Here is a 15,167-nt window from a genome sequence, read left to right on the forward strand (position 1 = left end):
GAGAGCGAGGGAGAGCGAGAGACGCAGAGAGCGCGAGAGAGACGCAGAGAGAGAGAGAGACGCAGAGAGAGAGAGAGACGCAGAGAGAGAGAGAGAGACGCAGAGAGAGAGAGAGACGCAGAGAGAGAGAGAGACGCAGAGAGAGAAAAAGAGAGAGACGCAGAGAGAGAGTGAGAGAGAAAGAAAAGGAAAGAGGGTGGAAGGAATCAGTGAAAGATGGGAGGCAGAAAGAAAAATGGAGGCACGAAAGAGAAGGAAAGAAGAGGGGGAACACTTCATTCTCCCCTTTGCAGCCCACCTCCCTTCCTAACATGTCTATAGCTCCATAAGGGGACAATTCAAGGTTTTATTACAGCTTAGCTTTACAGGGAACATGGCGAATATTTCATTGATAAATCAGGGACTTATTTTGCACCTGTGCAAAACTGCAGAAAGAAGCCAGCTGTCCTCATAGGCTGCTGCCCTCCAATCAGCGCCAGGCGTGATGCTTGCTTCTGTTGTCAGGGCAGGATTCTCCTTTCTCTCAGCACCCTCTATTCTGCAGAGAACACGATTTTTTTTCCTTCTGCTAGGAGAGATGACTAGGAAATTGTGGAGACTGGATTGTTCGCTGGCAAGCGGGACGTGCAAAGCAGAATACTGCTGTGCAGCAAAGTAGAACCTTACTGAAGGAATGGCAATGAAAAGGAAATAATCACCTATAAAAGTAGAGAAATATTAGAAAGAGACGATCAATTCCTTAAAAATGCTTTACCCCGTCACCATCAGAGACATTTTCATCCTAAAGACCCGTTGTGTTTTCCTCCAATAAAACTCAAATGGGAATTCCAGCTTACACAATATGAACAAAAACTGCCAAGAAACAACCATTTTTCAATTTTTTGGTTACTTTAGGTCTATCGGTAAGTTTGGTTAAATGATCCCGGGCACCGTTTCCAACTGCTAGGCGTTCAGTAGAGCTTTTTAGCATTTATTTTAGTTTGCTGAAAAGGTTGAAAGTCTATAGGAATGGCGATTCAAATGGCGGGCCGCCGTGAGTGGATCGGCTCCAAAACAGAACCGCAACCAAATGCCTATAGAAAATGGCACTCCAACTGCTCCAATTTGTGTCAATGATAAGCAGGGCTTTGGGGTGGTTGGGGAGCCCTTTAAATCCAGTCACTCAAAGGTACACACCTGTCTGTCATAGAGCTCATACACATATATACGGTTTTACCACCAGTTGTAACATTCCTAATTCTTAAAGCGTACGTAAACTCAGCGTACCTAAAAATTTTGTTTGTTTTTTTTTTTTTTGCAACACCCTTAGGCGATTAAGAATGAATGGGAGTGCAGCGCTTGGCTGCTCCTTCTGTATCTTGGGCATGCGCAGAAGAAGCCTTTCCAAAAAAATTGGAAAGGCTTCTCACTGCATGCGCAGTGAGATCGGCAAGTTTTTTTCCAATCTACGTCAGCCATAGATGTAAGAAGAACAGAAAAGAAGAGAGGAGAAGATGGCGGCGCCTGGCGCTCCCTCAGTGCGGGTCCAAGACTGATACCAAGACCACGCGGGACACGATGGTAGAAACCTCCCGACGCATCGACTGATTTGTGGAATTTGAAGGTGCCATTTTATTGTTTTGGGTTAACTTATGCTTTAATATTCTTTTTTTTTTTTTTCCCTTTTTGGACTTCTATAGTTTTCCCAAGTTCTAAAATCCATTTCAACAAGCTCTGCACAAAAAATGCAAGCCATCCTTTAATTTTAGAGCAAACCAACACATTGGTGTCAGTGTTCTCCCCCGCCACTTTTACCGAGGCGCCAGCCCCAGCACTTTTCAGTAGCCACCCAGCTGTTTTGAATGGTTACTGAAAAGTTGGCTCACAATACAGGAGCTACCACCCGACTACAGCTTCTTTCCTACCCAACTTAAAAAAAAAAAAGGGTGTCAACTACAATAAAAAATAAGGATATCTATCTTGATCATGGATAGCGTCCTGGTTCAAATCTCGCCCAGGAAACTATCTGCATGGAGTTTGAAGGGTACTCGGGTTTCCCTCCATATTCCAAAAACATGCAGTTAGGTTAATTGGTTTACCCCCAAAATTGACCTTAGCCTGTAATAAAGATATATGACTTTGGTAGGGACATTAGATTGTGAGCCCCTTTGAGGGACAGCTAGTGACATAACTATGGACTTTGTACAGCGCAGCGTAATATGTTGGTGCTTTATAAATGTGTAATAATAATAATGCACGCCTCCAAAGAATAATATACTTGGCATTCTTTCCATTTAGCCTTCAAGACCGGAAGTAAAGTCATGCGTAAGCTCTAAGTCGCTGGTCAATTGTTGCTTACCTACTAAATAATACAAAAAAAAATACTTTCTACATTCTCAGATGCACAAGCAAGAATAAAACTCCTTTGCTTGAGCTGTCCATCCACTAACAACTGAATACGCGTCACATTGCATTACAGAGCACCCCAAATCCAAGATAGGCAAAGGCAATGCTTGTGTACAAAACTATAATAAAATATATAATAAATAAATATATATAATAATATATATATTGTTCAAACACCTTATGGTTCCACAAAAAAAAATTACAATTTGATAAAGCCAGAAGCAATTACTCTCCATGTTCCAACTGCAACAATCACAGTTGTGCAGTGTTCTCCCCGGCCCCTTTTAGCTGGGCGTACAACCTGGCACTTTTCAGAAGCCACCCGGCTGTTTTTGGGTAGTTACTGAGTTGGGCCACAATATAGGGGCTGCCACCTACATACAATTTTACAAATATTCCAGGTTGAATGCATAGGTGTGCATTGGTGAACAATCCGGCCATAAAACCCTCTACATATATTACAGCCGGATAAGCATGACCGGTCATGACGCACTGCCGCGCATACTGTTCCATGGGTAACAATGTAAAGTCATTCATTGCAATACAAAAAAAAAGTGTTGTCCTATACTTATGACGCACCCAAGCAATGGCGAGGTCACCCTCAGCCTCTGCTTGATTCCAATGTAAATACAGCTTTAGTAATAACTGGGAAATGCAGTGCCAGACGTGCAGTTGGGTCATAGGTTTATGATACGGTACTCTCATGAACATGGAAGGATATCATTTTGTGCAGGTGCACAAAATCTTTTAGATAGGTGCACCACCTGGCACTTTTCTGTAACCACCTGCCTGCTTTTGAGCGGTTATTGAAGAGTTTGGTCACAATACAGGGGCAGCCACCCACCTACAGCTCCTTTCCACCCAGCTTAAAAAAATTTCTGGGGAAAATACTAGGGTGTATTATCTGGTACAGAAATACCCCTTGTCCCCCCAATGATAGCTGCCCTGGCTGCACATTGCCAGCTCTCTAAAGCTGAAGGAACACATCCACTACATTGCTCATTGCAAAACATTCTCCAATAGTGACCACTAGAGGGAGCCTTTACAATTCTCTATATTTCATATAACATTCAAAGTCTTGGAAGAGCAAGCTGGTAAAAATGTGAAAGTCGTGTCAAAAATTACCCTTGGTAAATGTTAAATCTGAAGTTTAATCTGCTTATATTTGGTCTTCCCTCGTATCTCCCTCCTCCCTTCACTCATGAGCTAATAACATTTTTTAATTTGTGTCCCAAAGACAAAACTCTTCCCGTAGAGAGGAGACTTTTTCCCATTCTATCTAAACAGAAAAAAATAAAAAATTGGGGCTACATGTACACTTTATTTTCCTTTAAAGAAAATAACAAAAATCATAACAGAATGACATTTTGTGCATCAAACTATTTAAAAAAAAATGTCACCTTTGTTCTATCCCTGTGTTGTGTCTCAGTATTGCCGACATCCTGCAGCCTCTTTGCAGTCGTCTCCTGTCAACGTGCCCTCTGGTGATGGCTGCATGGCATTTTTCAGGGCACTGATGGTGACAACAGTGAGCCATATCTGTGCAATGTGTGTTGTTGTCTTCATCAATAAAAGACACAAAGTTATCATTCTATAATAGGAAGTGTCCGAGCAAGGTCGTTCATGGCAGGATCCCCAGATACTATTTTAATAAAAGGAAAAATACTTTTCACATGTCAGTTTATGTTAGGGATATTGACCAGGAGGGTTGGGTTATGTGGGCAGAGGATTGCTTGGTGCTGAAAGGCTATGGTCCTGACAGGAATTGTAAAACAGATAAAGCAGACTTGCAACAAATACCTATACAGTGTTCTCCCCAGGCTCTTTTAGCCGGGCGCACCACCTGGCACTTTTCAGCAACCAACTGGCTGTCACAATACAGGGACCACCCCCCGCCTAAAGCTTCTTCCCACCCTGCTGGGGATAACACCGCTATATGAGCCTTAACATTTAAATGCTATGAAAAGATTGTTACAGCTGAACGCTTACATGAATCTTGGTGTGCTTTGTGTATTTCTTCTAGAACTGTGCAGTTTTCTAATATAAGAGTTTTCCTGTAAGGAGGAGCTTCCCAACCAAACTATGTCTGTGATAGGAATGTATGAATCAAGACCAATCACTGATACTCCTTCACCTCATGCAGGGTGCTTGGTCTTGTACCCGCCCCCTCCTGTACTTTTCTGCAGGCAGCCTGTATTGTGTGGAGTTGTTGGCCCCTCCCACAGCTCTGCTCAGGCTATGTGCAGCAAAGTGGTAATAATACTGCTAACTTTACAAAGTGGCAAGGAATTCAGTGCACGCAAAATAGATTTCTATCCTATGTGGCTATTTTTTGTGACTAATTTCTGATTTATTTATATTTTAAGGGATGGGTATAGCACTGTGCATCAGAGGTTAGCACTCTGGCCTTTGCAGTGCTAGGTCCCATGTTCGAATCTTAGCCAGGACACTATCTGCATGGAGTTTGCAGGTTCTCCCTATGTTTGCATGGGTTTTCTTCCCACACTTTCAAAAAACATGCAGTAAGGTAATTGGCTTCCCCCTAAAATTGACCTTAGACTGTAATAATGACTTATGACTATGGTAGGGACATTATATTGTGATGGACAGCTAGTGACATGACTATGTACTACTCATCCATCAAACCTGCAGCTTTTATTAAAAAAAAAACACCCAGTGATCCTGCCATGAAGGTACGTGATTATGGGGGAACAACTTCTCCTATTTGTACTTCTAGGTTATCACCGTCATGTGTGATCTTGGTGGAGACTACAAGCCGAAGTACCAAGACACATTGTACGGCCACGATCTACCATGGAATCCACAATGACGTGCAGCCGATGATGGAGAGTGCGCATGTAGACAGGAAGTGGCTGGAAGAGGCCAGGAGTAATCAGCAACACTGAAAAGCAAAAAAAAAAAAGTAAGTTCCATAGATTGGATTATGAAGCAAAGAATATAACTGCTTATATAACTGGGATAAAAAGAATATAACTGCTATATATAGAATATAACTGCTATAACTGGGATAAAAGCTTTGAAACAGGGGTGTCAAACTCTGGCCTGAGGGCCAAATCTGGCCCCTAAAGGAATCCTAACTATGAATTGCAGCTGGCCTGCCACTGCATTTAAATAGCGCCGCTACTACAATTCCCAGCATCCCTCACGTCTATAGACCAGCGGGCTCTCTGCCTATACGTGGCTTCGCATTGGACTGTTTTATAAACGCAAGTAATGCCGGGAAGTGTAGTAGGGGCATCACTCGGATCTATAGACCAGCGGCCTCTCTGCCTATTGGACTGTTTTCTTGATGCAGGGAATTGTAGTAGCGGTGCTATTTCACTTTCAAGTTTGGCCCGCGACTTTGTCTAAGGTTTTAATTTTGGCCCACTGTGTATTTGAGTTTGACACCCCTGCTTTAAAGTAAAGATAACAGAGACTGCTGATCCAGGGAACATCCGGATTGCTTCCCGGGATCAGGAAGGAGATATTTTCGCCTGTTGGAGCAAATTGTACCAGGGGATTTTTTTTTGCCCTCCTATGGACAAACTATGTCCATAGGGTTTATATCTGGGATATATTTATTTCCCTAGTGGTTGGATTTGATGGACTTATGTCTTTTTTTCAACCTATGTAACAAACATGAATATTGCAAGAATATGGGACATATAAAATACATATATAAAAAACCTTTTATTATTAACATCTTTAAAAAAAAAAAAACATTTGCACAAGACAGGCTAAAAGAAAGCCTCCATGTTACAATTGTTTCAATTTCAGTGGACAGTTTACAACTGAGCATACAGGTAACACTAGTTACTGGACTATACCAGCCTCAAAAAGAATTTGATAGAACTTTTGTACATTCCGACGCGTTTAGAAGATACAATCTGCTTTATCAGGGAATCATATAAACAATTGAACAATTAATATTTTAACATATCATATACATACAACGACAATAGGAAATCAAAAAAGAAGGTATCCACATATCCCAAAGTTGAAATGATGCAACTTAAAGCGTACCTAAACCCAAAAATGTCACTTTACATAAAAGGGTAGACAACCCTTTTATGTTAAGTAAAAATTCTGTGAGTTTGGTTTTTTTATAACACCCTTTTTGTTTAAAAAAAAATTAAGGGGGTGCAGCACCGCCCTCTAGTTTTCGATAGGAATAGCCTAGGAATTCAAAAATGAATGGGCGCGCAAAGCCTCCCAGGATACCATCACACATCCCGGGAGGCTCTTGGGTGCTCTTTCTGCATGTGCCTAGGAGCCCTTTTGTCAAAGGAGGAAAAGGAAAAAAAAGCCGACCCCATACATGCACAGTGAGATCAGCAAGTTTTTTTCCCCAACTACCGTAAGTCACCCGATCTCGAGCCTGGGTCGGGTGAGGTAGTAAGAAGAACCTGGAAGAAGAGGAGAAGTTGGCCCAAAGACGGATACCGGGATGACGCAGGACCCAATGGAAGAGACCTCCGGACCGATCGACTGCGCCCCGGGATTGAAGGTAAGTGTTTTTTTTTTTTGTTTTGGCCTTTTTTGAGTTTAGTTCCTCTTTAAACCTGATCAGGAATCAGCATAAGAAACATGGAAGGCTATTACAACAAGATAAATGGCAAACAGCCAGACCTACGAGCTTTCAGACACTTATGGAGCGACTTCTTATCACTCAATGAGATGGGTTACCACTTTTTTACATTTCAACATCTTTACCTGGATTTGTAAGTTACTCAATAATACAAGTTCTGCGATTACTTCTTTTTTTACAAGTTCCTATGCAATCTTTTGATATATTTTACTTACTTGATATATATATAAAAAATATATTATGAGAACGCATATATGTGTATTAAGCTTTATTATTAATAAATCCTATAATTGGAAACTATATATCATTATATTATACAATATCAATAATATTCATTACCAATATCTTTATTATTAATAAATAAATATATATATATATATATATAAAAATAAATCTTTGCAGTGGTTCCAATGCTGTTTGTGCTGGACAAAAGTCTATCTGCCTATTTTTGCGGTCTTTTTAGAGACCCTCCGTTTGGGTCTGGTTGTGGTTTGTCCCGTCTTGATAGCCTTCCATGCTTCCTATGCTGTTTCCTGGGCTGGTTATGTTATTATTAAAAGGTTTTTATACATGTATTGTCATATATATAATATATATACACTGTCCCACATACAAAAAGTTTCTCGCAATCTCTGTTCTCTAAAGGAGTTGGAAGTAAGTAATTAATCTGGAGATTTGAAAAAAAAAAAAAAAACTACAATTCCTTTTCCTAAACATTTAATGAAGAAAGTTAATTGTTATGGTCACATGTGACTGCCCCTTCCCTTTAATAGCAGGCGTCCACATCTGACAGTTTGGATTTAGCAGGGTTTAGTTGACATCATTACCCATTTTTACTAAAGTTCTTGTGGAAAAATACAGAGCGGGCGCGATGCATCCCAGGAAGAGTGGAGATGAAGAAAGAGCCTGTGGCCAGTAAATGGGATAAGTACACTGTATTCTCCATCGCCTCCCCCGCCTCTCCGCTGCACGTGTACAAGCCAATGCCACAGTCACATGACCAGGCCTCTCTAGGGCACCAAGTCACATCAGTGACTGTTTACACAGGAAGCCGAATGAAGACGTTACATTCAGCCCAGTGCATGAATGACACCCAATTCCAATTGATAAAAGCCGGCCAATTCATAAATCTCCCTAGGTGCACATTAACCAAAAAAGCATAGAACAGATAAAGTTTCCTTGTGTAAATAGAGAGAACTCGACCACCATTAAAAATCAGCACATTACTGTAAAAGTAACAGGAACTTCCAAAATTCACACCTCTACATTTTTGTCAGGCTGATTAGAAATGGCAGTTTGTAGCAGGTTTGCTTGTGTGTTGCTAAACTGGAATTCCTGCAAATATCATGTGATATTGGGTTGCAAACATGCAATTTGGGTATTGGTGTGAGCAGATGGATTTTAACACATTATTGACGTCAGGGTTCCACACATTCACCCTGTTCCTACAAAGCTCCATTCACTGCAGAAAGAGATCAGTACTTTTAGGTATAGGTGAACATGTGACCGCAATGAAACTTTGCTATTGGCTGTTCAGGCAGCAGGGACATCATGTGGGCATGGGCGGGGAGTCCTGGGTGAGCTTATACAAGGTCTCTCCTGGCATTAAAGAATTGAATGAAAGCTTTAAGCTCATGTAGGGGCCGGTTTTATAATTACTCTATTGCTGCAGGAGCAAAGCTGGAGTTGATTAATTTCAACTTTTGAGATTGTTTTGCATTTTTACTGCTTACCCAGGACCCCATAATTTCTGCATCCATACCCTCATAATATACATAGCAAAGGCAGAGTAGGCTTCTGTTCCAAAATATGAATAGGTTGCTGGGGGCTCCTTGAGCAGTCTGCACCTCTCAGGTCAGTTTAGGTGACCCCAATGATCTTTTTTGCTATCTGTAGGGGTGACATTCTTCCCACTGGCCAGGAATTCTGACCACTGACCATCGCACCAATATACTGTGAGCTGTGGTTATAGTAATTATAGAAGGGGTTCCCCAAGACCTGAACGTTATTTTGCGGTGTTTCCTCATATTAAAAAGGCTAAGAAAAGCTGCTATACAAGCAAAGCCCATAGAAATGTCAGCTATCTACATGGCATACAGACTGACCAATGTATCCCAATGCAGGATAACCGATTTGTCAAAATAAATCTGCAGAAAAGTTCATTTTTATATCAATGCATTTGAGTTTGCTAAACCTTTCTACAGTTCACACATACAAGGAAGGGAAAATAAAGCAAAAATAGGCTAAATGCAGCAAAGAGGACAATTGTATACTACCATTTACATAAACAGATCATGGCAGGTGTACTCTGGTATTATCCCAAACTTCTCCGCAAATAAAAATAGGAAACTATGCTGCAGAAAAGTGCAGAGGGAATATTCTCAGGACATCTTTGTGAAAAAAAGTAAATTGTCAGTAGAAACATTTCAATGGAAATAAAATAAAGCAGTGTAATACTAATTTCAATGCTCCATAAATCGAACCCTCATGCAGTAACACAATCTACCAGCAAGTGGCGCTGCAGAGCTCTAGACACAAAACTGAATGATTGTCCTTTCTGCCAGAATTGTCAGCACAACCAAAAAACTGCACCTTAACCCCAATCATCCCAATAATCGAATATGCAAAATAGGAATGGCATGCTAATTAGTCATATCTACAATATATTATGTATTTATGTAGAACCAACACATGCATTTATATAGAGTCCATAGGCATATTCCTAACTGTCCTTCAAGGGAGCTTGCAATCTAATGTCCCTACCATAGCCTAGGCCCTTTAAGCTTTTTATCACCCGGCAGTCCTCCCATTCAAATTGTTTTTGAGACAGGTCACCTTTCAGTGTGGCCAATGTCTCTCTATTGTTGTTGCCATGTCACACATGCCCATGTTAGTGACTAGAAGCAGCCTTGTAATGCACATTGCACAGCCATAGCCCGCCGTTAGTATCCGGAAACCTGTCCGGAGCAATGACGTGTGGCTAATGCTGGAGTACTGGAATATAGCCCGGAAGTGGCTATAAAGGATCAGGAAGATGCAAAAAAAATCATAAAAAGGTAAAAACAAAAAACAACAGTGTACAGGTAGTCCTCGGGTTACATACGGGATAGGGACTGTAGGTTTGTTCTTAAATTGAATTAGTATGCAAGTCCGAACAGGTACATTATTTTAATAAATGGAATTAGGACAGATGTCTGTCTTAACATATTAATAGGCAGCGTGGTGTCAGTTACTGTATAGAATCCTCAATGTGAGTTAATCACAAACAAACTTTATGAAGCCTAGACATTCATTAACTTCTGGAGCAAGCTGTGCTTTTATATGCAAAAAGAAACAACTGCAGAGTTTGTCTTGGTCCAAAAAAGTAACAAGAGGCTGCAGAACAGCAAAAGACTTCTTCTGCAAGTCATGTGAACCCAGGAGAACAAGGAGCAGGGAAGCCCCGTTTGTATCTAGGAGTCGTCCATATGTCGGATGTCCTTAACTCGGGGACTACCTGTAAACTGTATTTATAATACTTCATGCTTTTTAGCAATTTTGGAATTACTGCAAAAAGTCTGGTTTGGTCATGTGACCGAAGACCCGATATCAAAATCCCTAAAGCAATCAATGTTTGAAGAGAACCTGCTACTAAAATGGGTGGTCTGCTTACATTGCAAGGACCCCCTTCCATGGTGCCTAGGTTAGAATTTATTACCAAACAAGAAGGCAAAATCTCACAAGAAGACACTCTTAGAATGGATCAGTCCTCTCACATTCTAAAAACATGCAGTTAGGTTAATTGGCTTTCCCAAAAATTTACTTTAGACTGTAATTAAGACATATGACTATGGCAGGGACATTAGATTGTGAGCTCTTTCAAGTGACAGCTAACGACATGACTTTGGACTTAGTACAGCGCTACGTAGTATGTCGGCACTATATAAAAACTGTATAATAGTAATTGGTGTGTGGCACAGAATGTGTGGCCAACTGTTTCTAATGGCGCCCCTATAAAACCAAGCAAGGAATAAATTACTTAGTTTTAGTAAATTACATAAAGCTCTAACAACTTTAATTATCCAATCATGTGCAAGGAAAAATCCCACCAGCTTCCCTGCGGTTTTCGTGATCTAATGAACTCCCGCGTCCAAGAAAGTTACATCATCTCAGCTCGGCCAATCAAAAAGGCTAAAAATCCAAGTAAGGAAGAGTAACAACTGCCATTGCATTTTCCACAAATCCAACAGGAAAGGAAGAATTCATCATTATGGTAGTAACAATGGTCTATAACAGGGAACCCCAACCCAGAGATCCCCAACCCAGAGATCCCACCAATAGAATCCTAATCACCAGCCCTAAACGGAGAGTCAATTTACATGAACATAATAAATATATAGGGGTTGCAGGAGGAGCATTGTTTGGCATAAATGGGAAATTTGTTTTGTGTTTATTGTACTAACTTTCAAACTTGACATGTTTTTATCTGTAAATATTTAGAAACAAAATAACAAATGGAGGCTGAGGAGTTATATTGTATCAATATGTATAATTATGGATATGCTGGATATGGATGGCATGGATATTCACTTTCAGGCTCAGTTGTATTAGGATCTTTTTTTAGGCTTAAGAGTATTAAAAACGATGTCATTTCAAGAGGTTTTGTGTGGTCTAGCAAATCATAGCGGGGGAGACATGCACAAAAATGCTCATCAACACCTTTTCCTCCATCACCGCCCTCAACAAATGCTTCCAATAAATCCAAGGGGGGTTTTTCTCGTCAATTGATGAAAGAACGCCAAGAATCTGGCTTGAACATTTGTGCGCACCATGCCTTCCCATGGCAGGGATGGGTCAAGAAAAAGGTGCACGAGGGGGCGAGGCAACTGCTGACTTTAGCAGCAAAAGTCAGAATTTGCATATTGTAGGGCTCTAAGATTTCAGGCTCCGGGATCCTTCCTAAAGGTAGCTGTCAGCGTGCACCAGTCTCTACAAGTGAATGCAGCATACATATAATGAGCTGACAGATTTACTAATATGTTTGCTGCAAGGTTTTACTTTAGACTGAAACACAACTAACTTGAGCTTAATAATAGCCCGAGCTGGGAAAAAATAATTACCCAAGGCTATGAGAAGGACTGCTCAGGGGCATTGAGGATCAGATAGGAGTATAACATCCAATTCATAACATTCAGTGTTTGTAATTTAAATGGCAAATCCTGTACTGTATGTATGAAAGTCTTATTCATCTTGCTGGGTAAATTATTATTAATATCACCGGAGCTGTGAAGTTGGAAACTTAACCTGGAGTCAGCAAATGTGCATTAAATCTAACTCCACAGCCTTATCACTGATTATATATGCATTAATGTACACATCCAACAGATTTATGTTCATCATAATGCTACTTACACCAAGCTAAGGGAGCTTTGGCCCCAGGGCCCATCACATCATATACCCTGTCATCAACACATCACACCTTCCATACCCTACACTTATTTCCATGCATTTTGTAAGCACTCAGCCCTAACCCTGAAACTAGTACTACCTGTCACCTATTCTTATGGGACACCTGTGCTGATAGAAGTATGGAGGCTTTCATATCCTTCTTGTGGCAATGATATTTGGCAATTCATGCTGAATGATGAAAGTGTTTTCTGAGTCACAGACCAGAGCTTCCTGTCTGCTTGCTTGTTCTTGCTCTGTACCATGCTAAGTATTAGAGCCATAATATTGTTGTTCCAGCCAAGAAACTAGCATTTGCATTAGGATTGGCAGCCTTCTTATTCCTAGCAGCACATTTCTTCTTTTTACACATAAATGTCTTGATAGTCTCCAGAAATATGCAGCTGCTGGACCTATACCATATAACTCTATGTCCACCCATTTTGCTCTCTGTAATCCTTTCCTCCTCTTATTCTTATTTTCTCATCTCACAACTATCTCCCCCTAAGCTGCCCCCACATGCAGTCTCTCTCATACATGTCAGTCCCTTGGCCTTCTTTCCTCTCCCAGGTTTCCACCTGACACACTCACCTGCCCATCTCCCGAGGCCGGGGCCCACCTGCGTTCCTTTCCCCAGAACCCAGACCCGGACTGCACTCAGCAGGCGCCAAGCCGCCCTCAAACCCCACCAGGAGGCCGCCAGCACACCCACATAGTAGAAAAAGCGGGCGCAGGGCACAGGGAGCCCAACCAGCACCTCTGAGGCCACCATATCTCGGGGCTGCGTGTGACTAGACCCGGAAGAGCAGCGACGGCACACCGTGTGTGAGAAGAACAAGGCTCCTGTCACTCTGTGGCCACTCCGCCTACTACTTCCTCGCCTATTGGTTGTTTGACGCGTCACTCATATTTGCACCGCCTTTATTTCATATTCTTTATTTCTCATTGGTTTATACATTTCGTCTATTTATTGGATTAGCCGAAGATCAATCAAGAAAACACGCCTTACAGGCCTTTTCGCCGATACGATTGGACGGCGGTTGTCATGGCGACGTAGCCTTCCATGGCCTCGTCACTCTGTCAAACGCTTCTCTCACCCGCACGTTTCCTATTGGACGATAAGATTCCGTCGCCTAGCAACTCTGCCTCCTCCACCCCCGCACTTCAGCGGCTTCATTCATAAAAAAAAAGCCAAGCGATACCTGCTAGCTGATTGGCTGGAAAGCTCTTGTTACTATGAATGGACTGTTCGCTGATTGGCGGAGAGCATGGCACCAGACAGACTGGGTTGAACAGTGATGCAGCAATGCTGGAGTGTGGGGGTTCAGCTGTGAGACACAATGACACAGTGTACAAAACTAACACCAAACAATGCACACACATTATTCTATATCCACACAATGGGGGATTATAAAGTCTATGGACAGCCAATAGGTGGGCATATTTCATTAGCTTGTGTTAAAAGGTAAATAATTTGGTTGCTACGAGCAACTGCTTCGCTACTACAGCCCTACAGCATGTGCAATAATCCATATGTGCCCATAAGGTCCACATTGGTTCAGAGTTCACCCGTGTTCCCCTAATTTTTGCTTTCTGGGTATCGTTGGGGAAATTTCCCTCCATTTCCTGTCCCAGAGATACAACAGGAAGTAGTACAAAATCCCCCAAGTAGGAGAATTGCTTCTCATACGCTCTGTGGATCATTTGTCTGTGTTGAAAGATTTGACCTCCCTTCCTTTTTCAGCAACATTACAAAAAAAAGGGTGAATCTAAAGTTAAAGGTTTGCTCCCCCTAAATCACCAGATGCCAAAAATTTGCCTATAAAAAAGAAATGCAATCACATTCAATACACAGCAAACCTTCTAGAAAGATTCCTGGAAACTATACAGCGGGCGGAATCTTCCCAACGGTGACGTTGTCTATGCCCAGGAACCATTGGCAAGAGACGGGGGTGGGGTAAGTATACTTCTAACTTTTTCCTGCCTATTAAATGTAAGTGATTTGGAGGAGAGGACACAGAGAGAGTAATGGGAGCACATTTCCCTATTTGAAGGTGCCTTGCAGTGTTGCTGCCTAGTAGAGCTCAGCGCAAATCAGAGATAAAAACCGGTCAGATTGGGCAAAGAATTCATGTTGAGATTAACTTGGAATTTGTATTTTTTTAATGAGCATGTGATCAGAACTGGGATTACTCGAATTCCTAATACCTTTCTGAGGAAGAATAGCTCCAATCTGAGTCGGAACTGACCACAGCAATTGTTCAGATTATTATTTCTCAGTATTGATATAGCACCATCATATTAAGTAGCGCTGTACAAAGTCATGTCACTAGCTGTCCCTCAAGGTGGCTCACAAACTATTGTCCCTATCATAGTCATATGTCTTTAATACAATCTAGAGTCAATTATATTTTTGGGGTGTTGTGAATTACCCTAACTGCATGTTTTTGGGATGAAACCCACGCAGACACCAGGAGCACCTGCAAACTCCATGCAGATAGTGTTCTGGCCAAGATTTGAACCCGGGACCCAGCGCTGCAAAAATCAGAGTGCTAGCCACTAAGCCATCTTTCTGCCCAGGTGTATCAGACACAGGTTGATCATATAGTTGGGCAGAAGGTTGTACATTCGGTTTGGTTTGGCTTTACCTGAACAACACCTACATTTGGTCACAGAATTCGGTGTATAAGGTGGGCACCCATAAAGCCCCAGGGCACCAATGATTGGCTGGGGGACCCAAAAAACCATGCTTGGTGCTCCTATTCCT

At 41.7% G+C, this 15,167-nt stretch overlaps 1 protein-coding gene across 1 annotated transcript in view; it reads right to left on the minus strand.

Annotated features, from left to right (window-relative positions):
- The window catches only part of HSD17B12 (hydroxysteroid 17-beta dehydrogenase 12), a 66,820-nt gene extending 53,558 nt beyond the window's left edge, over positions 1-13,262 (minus strand). The window contains exon 1 of the mRNA XM_072422219.1: positions 12,992-13,262. Coding sequence (XP_072278320.1) covers positions 12,992-13,172 — 181 coding nt within the window. The 5' untranslated portion in view covers positions 13,173-13,262. The remainder of the gene's footprint in view (positions 1-12,991) is intronic.
- Between the last annotated feature and the right edge of the window lie 1,905 nt (positions 13,263-15,167).

Source organism: Pyxicephalus adspersus, chromosome 9 (genome assembly GCF_032062135.1).
Source record: "Pyxicephalus adspersus chromosome 9, UCB_Pads_2.0, whole genome shotgun sequence".
Classification (NCBI taxonomy): Eukaryota; Metazoa; Chordata; class Amphibia; order Anura; family Pyxicephalidae; genus Pyxicephalus; species Pyxicephalus adspersus.